The sequence below is a fragment of the Doryrhamphus excisus genome, linkage group LG17 (genome assembly GCF_037039965.1).
Source record: "Doryrhamphus excisus strain RoL-2023G ecotype Guam linkage group LG17, RoL_Dexc_Guam_v1.1, whole genome shotgun sequence".
Lineage (NCBI taxonomy): Eukaryota > Metazoa > Chordata > Actinopteri > Syngnathiformes > Syngnathidae > Doryrhamphus > Doryrhamphus excisus.
Window position 1 is genome coordinate 2,108,927 of NC_136373.1, and position 7,482 is coordinate 2,116,408.

A 7,482-nucleotide genomic window follows, 5' to 3' on the forward strand; every position below is an offset into this window, starting at 1 on the left:
TGACAAAGCTGCCAGCATGCATGCATGCTGTCTCTGAATCTGACCAATAGCAGCCTGTTATCTCGCTTGGGGGCGGGATTAGGGCGTTTCCAGTTCGTGTCGACAAAGCTCTTTGTTTCGGACGACCACCACGTTTATTCTTTTTTTTTAAATAATTCCACACATTAAAAATGCACAACAATGTATTTCTCATATTACAGGTGGGATTTAATGTACATTGACACTTTTAGTAACTTTGAATCAGTCTATGACTTAAACAAGGAAGCGTCGTGAGTGTGAATTTACATATTGTTTTATCGCCTCCTAGTGTTTAGGAGTTGTTATTACAACAACAAAACAACAGCTAGATTAGGTTCACCATACGAATCTTATGAAATCCAGCACATGGACTACATCAAGCATCAGCATTTATCACATGGTGTGAAAAGTGCAGCACAGGGGCCATTTGCTGAGCGGCTAATTTTTTTAATCTGCGTTAAGAAGAAGATTCAAAAGGATCAAGAAGGTCCCAGTGGGAATTCATTGTTCTTGTTGGAAGGTATATTATTTATTAAGAAAAATAGAATGTATTGCACACTTTGCATGCATTGTGTATAATATAATGAGCTGCAGTCTCAAGAAAAAAAATATTTCATAGATGTATTTGACAAATTGTTGAAACAAATGTGCAAGTTTTACTGTTTAATGTTAATCCAGTGGGTTTATTTGTTGTAAAAATATCCATAATGACAGATAATCACATTTCTCTTGAAGCACAATCTGCAGCAGCTTCTCTTGCCACTAGTTTGAGTTTGATGGGCTTCTTTGGTGATGTGAATCCCTCATTGGACAACTCCATCGGAATCTAGAATGTTTAAAAATAAAACAGATCAAAACCAAATAACGTGATAATTCTAAAACTGTCCACTCACGTCCGTTTCCTTGCAGACGACAAAGCTAAAACGCTGCAGGATCTCCACTAAACACAACTTCATCATCAGGAGAGCGAATCGCATGCCGATACAGTTCCTTGGTCCGGCTCCAAATGGTAAGAAGGCGTAAGGATCGAGGTTGTCTTTGTTTTCTTTGCTGAACCTGAAAAAATAATAAAAAAAAACACAACAAACAGTCTTGGACAAGAGACCAAAAAATGTAGCGGTAAATTCCCTCACTTTCCATTCATCTTAGTACCTTTCAGGTTTGAAAGAGTCAGGTTCAGACCATAAGGAAGGGTCGCGGTGAAGAACGTAAATCGGCACCATGACCACAGTTTGCTTAGGAATGGTCACACCGTTGACTTCCACTGAGGTCTTTGCTACCCTTTCCAGTCGATTAGCGATCGGGTACAACCTTGCTGACTCATTCATGACCATATCCAGGTACTCCATCTGCATCAGGTCTTCGTAGTTCGGTCGAGCCTACAATGACATAACGTATATTGGAGTCGGTGATTAAATAGTTCCTGACATAACAAAAAACCAAATAAAAAAGCGACCTTGTCTGGAAATGTTTCATCGATCTCCTTTTGTAGAGCTTTTTGGATCTGAGGATGCGTTGCGAGATTGTAGGCTAAAAAGCACATTGAGCTGCTGCTCGTTTCGTAGCCAGCAAAGATGAAAATCATGGCCTGAGACAGGATTTCATGATCGGTCAAACCTGAAACGCAAACACAAACGCACCATCTTTGACTGCTGATGATTATATTGGTTAAAAAATTAACTCCAAATAGCGAGATCCTAAATCGGGGTATCAAACTCGTGCCATGGAGGGCCGAGACACTAAAGCAGATCAATGATCAACTTCAATTTGATAGAAGAAGCTCATGAATTAAATCACTGGTTGGAGAGAAAACTCATTTTTTTATACTAGGTTTGCGGGTGTGCTGGAGCCTATCCCACATTCATTCCTATGGACAATTTAGAGTCGTCAATGGACCTAACATGTTTTTGGAATGTGGGAGGAAAGCGGAGAAAACCCACATACAGAACAAGCAAACTCAAGCGGAGAATCGAACCCAGATCTCCATACTGTGTGGCCTACATGCTAACCACTCTTCACCAACCCGTGCGGCCCAATGATATGTGTCTTGATTATTAAGATCGAGATTATTGAGCATGGGCTGCACGGCTCACAGCTAGGAGACCCGAGTTCGATTCCACCCTCGGCCATCTCTGTGTGTGGGTTTTCTCCGGGTACTCCGGTTTTCCTCCCACATTCCAAAAACATGCTAGGTTAATTAGCGACTCCAAATTGTCCATAGGTATGAATGTGAGTGTGAATGGTTGTTTGTCTATATGTGCCCTGTGATTGGCTGGCCACCAGTCCAGGGTGTACCCCACCTCTTGCCCGAAGACAGCTGGGATAGGCTCCAGCACCACACGATCCTCGTGAGGAAAAGCGGTACAAAATGAATGAAAAAATGAATGAGTTCTCCTCCTATTTTGTGTGGAAGTGGTAACTTTTTGGCTTCTTATTTTGTCTTTCCCCACCCTCGGCCATCTCTGTGTGGAGTTTGCATGTTCTATCCGTGCATGCGTGGGTTTTTTGTCCGGGTACTCCGGTTTCCTCCCACATTCCAAAAACATGCTAGGTTAATTAGCGACTCCAAATTGTCCATAGGTATGAATGTGAGTGTGAATGGTTGTTTGTCTATATGTGCCCTGTGATTGGCTGGCCACCAGTCCAGGGTGTACCCCGCTTCTTGCGCAAAGACAGCTGGCATAGGCTCCAGCACCACGCGATCCTCGTGAGGAAAAGCGGTACAAAATGAATGAAAAAATGAATGAGTTCTCCTCCTATTTTGTGTGGAAGTGGTAACTTTTTGGCATTTTATTTTGTCTTTCCTCCCACATTCCAAAAACATGCTAGGTTAATTAGCGACTCCAAATTGTCCATAGGTATGAATGTGAGTGTGAATGGTTGTTTGTCTATATGTGCCCTGTGATTGGCTGGCCACCAGTCCAGGGTGTACCCCGCTTCTTGCGCAAAGACAGCTGGCATAGGCTCCAGCACCACGCGACCCTCGTGAGGAAAAGCGATAGAAAATGAATGAAAAAATTAATGAGTTTTCCTCCTATTTTGTGTGGAAGTGGTAACTTTTTGGCTTCTTATTTTGTCTTTCCCCACCCTCGGCCATCTCTGTGTGGAGTTTGCATGTTCTATCAGCTGGGATAGGCTCCAGCACCCCCCACGATGAGTTCTCCTCCTATTTTGTGTGGAAGTGGTAACTTTTTGGCTTCTTATTTTGTCTTTCCTCCCACATTCCAAAAACATGCTAGGTTAATTAGCGACTCCACATTGTTCATAGGTATTAATGTGAGTGTGAATGGTTGTTTGTCCATATTTGCCCTGTGATTGGCTGGCCACCAGTCCAGGGTGTACCCCGCCTCTTGCGCGAAGACAGCTGGGATAGGCTCCAGTTAAAGTCCAGCTAAAGTTAGTCAGATGTTACCTTTCTGGTTGCTTGCATCTCCTGCGCTGGATTCTGACATCTGAGAGTCCACCATTAACTGCATGAAATCCACTCGGTTCTACCAAGAAAGAGACGCATTTTGATTTTAGAGAAAATACATATTTCTCCTCTGGACATGTCCTAACCATGTCAGTCTGGCCTTTCTGACTTTATCTCCAAAGCCTCTAACATGAAATGTTTCTGTGATGTACTCCTTCCTGATCCTATCCATCCTGGTCACTCCCAATGTAAATCCTCTATATTAGCATACATTTTTAAAGTCATGGTCTGACCTTGTGATCATTTTTGTTCCGGTCTGATTTGATGGTCTTTAGGAAGTTATAGAAGAAAGCCAGCACGTCAGCTGGGAAGAGTGACACTTCCATCTTCTCAATCACCGGACGCAGAAATGGAAAAAGAACTGAAATCATAAGGAAAAGATTTAGTTTCAAATAAGTACAAAAAGCAGAGACACTGGTAATAGCGTGCGACCTTACCTGTAAGCAAAATCAAGGGATTCAATAAGTTGAACTTGACCATTCTCTTAATGTTGGACACGAATGGATCAGACGGATGATTAATGGAGTCAATGTCAACGCTGAAGGCAGTGCTGGTCACAACATCCATACTGTAAGGTCCGAAAAGTCTGCAAAAATGTAGTTTTAATTGGCTACACATGGTTGAAAGCATAATGAAATAGCAAGACAGTACCAACGAATAATGTAGAATAAGCAACAAGTAGCTATGTAACTTATTAGCCATTTAGAACCACGGTAAAACAAAGCAAAGACGTACGTCACCGCCATATTGGATGTGGCAAATACAATCAAATGCATTTTTTTTCATGAACCAGCGTGGCAGTTTATTTATGTTATGTTATTTATGATTGATTGAATTGGAGAATTTGAAGCAAAATCATAGAGGGTTTGATATTTGGCACATAAACATTTTTATTTTACGTGTTTGTATGCGTCTTACTCTTTGACTTCAATGACCTCGTCGGCGTCTACTTTCTTGTGAAGACTCTTGATCAAATGACTCGAGTGTTGCAACATTATTCCATACATCTGTTCAAAAGTAAACGATAAACCATGAAATATGTACATATGAAGAACAAAACAAATGTGTGTGTGGGGGGGGACCTCTTTTAGTCGCCCGCTTGTGAACGATGGCGAGAGGACGCTTCGGATCCTCTTCCAGTGGTCATCTTCCACGATGGAGACGGCGTCGCTTAAGGGTCCATTTAGGCCAAAATCCTAAACGCAGAAATAAGAGTCTAACTTCTTAAGAGTTTTTATTTTAAAAAAAAAATAATATTTTCAGCTTTTTACCCGTCTGTTAGTGAAGACAGCATAACACTCCTTAACCAAGACGGTTTTGATCATAGCTGTGTCCACGGTCGCCATGACAGGCTGTCTTCCATCGTACAACCTGACGCAACACGCTGTAGTGATTCAGCATCCATTGTGTGGAAACATCAACAAAATACACTCACTTACCCCCACACTTTTCCATACTTTTGGAAACATTGCATGTCAAAATTATGGATGCCCTGAAAGAAAAATGAAAAATGATCAATTCGATTCCACAGGCATCGAAACCCTTCAGAGATAATCTTATGTACCTTACGGTATTCCAAGAATGTTCCAATATACGGCCACGGTTTGGGACCCTTGATGCCGATTTTCTTGAAAAAGCCATAAGGTGCATTTCCATATCTGAATACAAAAGGCAAATATTGTTTGAATATACACAAGGACGATAACAACAGGCAAGACAGTACCAACGAATAATGTAGAATAAGCAACAAGTAGCTATGTAACTTATTAGCTATTTAGAACCACGGTAAAACAAAGCAAAGACGTACGCCCCCGCCATATTGGATGTGGCGAATACAATCAAATACATATTTTTTGAATTGGAGAATTTCAAGCAAGATCATAAAGGGTCTGATATTTGGCACATTTTAAACATTTTTTACAGTCCTAACAATAACAAATATATTAACGCTGACTTACAGAACCAGCAGAGCAATGATGATGGCTATTAAAGTCCATGTCTCCACAGAAGAAAACAGGAAAAAGGCCATCTTCTCGTCAAAGAACCGTTCAAGTCTGGGCAAGAACATCTGGTGTGCTGTCTTTCTTATATTACAAAAAAAGGGGGGGTTGTTATGTAACAACGTATCACAACCATCCTTACATAACAGAAGTACTTGCCATTGAAAACAAAGTCAACTCGACTAAAGTTCTGCATGAATACAGCAAAATGTTAAAGTATTTGGCGATATATTGTTTTGCAGATAATTCACTTGAGTTGACATTAAATACCAGAATATATAAATACTTTTTGGTACTGAAGTATGGAGCAAACGTCATATGGTAACAAGTGACCTTTGATTTTACACCTCATTATCTTTTATTGCCTTTCCTACGTCAACAGAGTCAAAGGCAAACATTTTCATAACAATATCAGGACCACAGGTGACCCAACTCAGCAACTGAATCCAGTGGTTAGCGCGCAGGCCACGCAGCAAGGGTTCGATTCCCTGCTCGGGATGTCTCTTTGCATGTTCTCCCCGTGGGTTTTCTCCGAGTTCTCCGGTTTCCTCCCACATTCCAAAATTTTAGGTTAACGGGCGAGTCCATCTGGGATAGACTCCAGCATAGCCGCCACCCGAATGAGCTGACGGCGAGTCCAGGGTGTATCTCGCTTATCGCCCAATGTCAGCTTTGATAGGCTCCACCCCGTCACCTTATATAAAATAAGATGTAGAAAAATGATGGATGTATAATAATAATAATAATAATAATAATAATAATAATAATAAGTAATACAATAACTATTATTAATAATAATACATATTAATAATAACAATAATAATATTATTGTTACATTATTATTAATAATAATAATACGTAGTAATAAAAATTATTATTATTAATAACAATAAATATTAATAATAACAAGAATAATATTATTGTTATATTACTATTAATAATAATAATTAATAATATAAATAATTAATAATAATAATACATATTAATAATAAAAATAACAATATTATTGTTATATTATTATTATTGTTATAATAATAATATTATTATTATTACTATTATCAATTATTGTTATTATTAATATTATTATTATTACAATTATTATTATTTTTATTATATCAATAATATTATTATTGTTATTATTAATATTTATTATTATTAATTATTATTACTAATTATTATTATTATTATTATACATCCATCATTTTCTACATCTTATTTTATATTTATTTTTATATTTTATATTTGTATTTTATATTATTATCAATTATTATCAATTATTATCAATAATTATTATTATTATACAATACTATTATTATTATTAATAATAATAATAATAATAATAATAATAATAATAATAACAATAATAATAATAATAATAAGCATATAGTGTATGCATCTGTTTACCCACCAAAAGAGGGCAGTGTAGTGCAACCCGTGTGAAATCTCTTCCGTCTGCTTGTTTGCACAGATAACCTTTTCCTCATTTTAAAAGGTTATTCATTACGTTGCTAGATTAATTCCACAGCACATTCCCAACCACAATGATCCCAGATTAAGTTCGATTAATTAATTCAATTCATGTTTGTGTTTTGTGCCAGATTTACAATCCTACGTCCGTTGCATACTTTGCAGGCTGGTACACCTTTGTGCCAGTTTGCTGCCTCTTGGAAAAATGATTCGCTATCTCAATAACCTTCAACCTTTTCAATTAAAAAAAAACCAAAGCACCAGTTTGGGTGCACAGCCAACACCTTCTGATTCATGGCCGTAACTGCCTGATAAAGATAAGCCACCAAGTGAAGGGAAGGTGTCGCTTATTTAGGGAGATAATGGAAGTCAAGCTGGGCATGGTGTCTTTGTGTAGCAGCAGGTAATTGGATCTTAATACCCACCAAACCACCCACACCCCCGGGGACTTGAACTGCAAAGTCATACCCCCCCCACACACACATCGTTGAAGCATGCCTGTGTATCCAGGTACTGTATTTCACA

General features: G+C 38.6%; 1 protein-coding gene across 1 annotated transcript; it reads right to left on the minus strand.

The window, feature by feature from the left end:
• Positions 1–144: 144 nt before the first annotated feature.
• LOC131137558 (cytochrome P450 3A40-like) lies at positions 145–5,580 on the minus strand. The gene is made up of 13 exons (XM_058085663.2): positions 5,449–5,580; positions 5,055–5,148; positions 4,930–4,982; positions 4,762–4,861; positions 4,573–4,686; positions 4,409–4,497; positions 3,928–4,076; positions 3,724–3,851; positions 3,431–3,509; positions 1,475–1,635; positions 1,171–1,397; positions 912–1,074; positions 145–844 (listed from the first exon to the last, which is right to left on the minus strand). The coding sequence occupies exons 1-13, from the start codon at positions 5,556–5,558 to the stop codon at positions 737–739; spliced, it is 1,575 nt and encodes a 524-aa protein (XP_057941646.2). The 5' UTR covers positions 5,559–5,580; the 3' UTR covers positions 145–736.
• Positions 5,581–7,482: the final 1,902 nt, after the last annotated feature.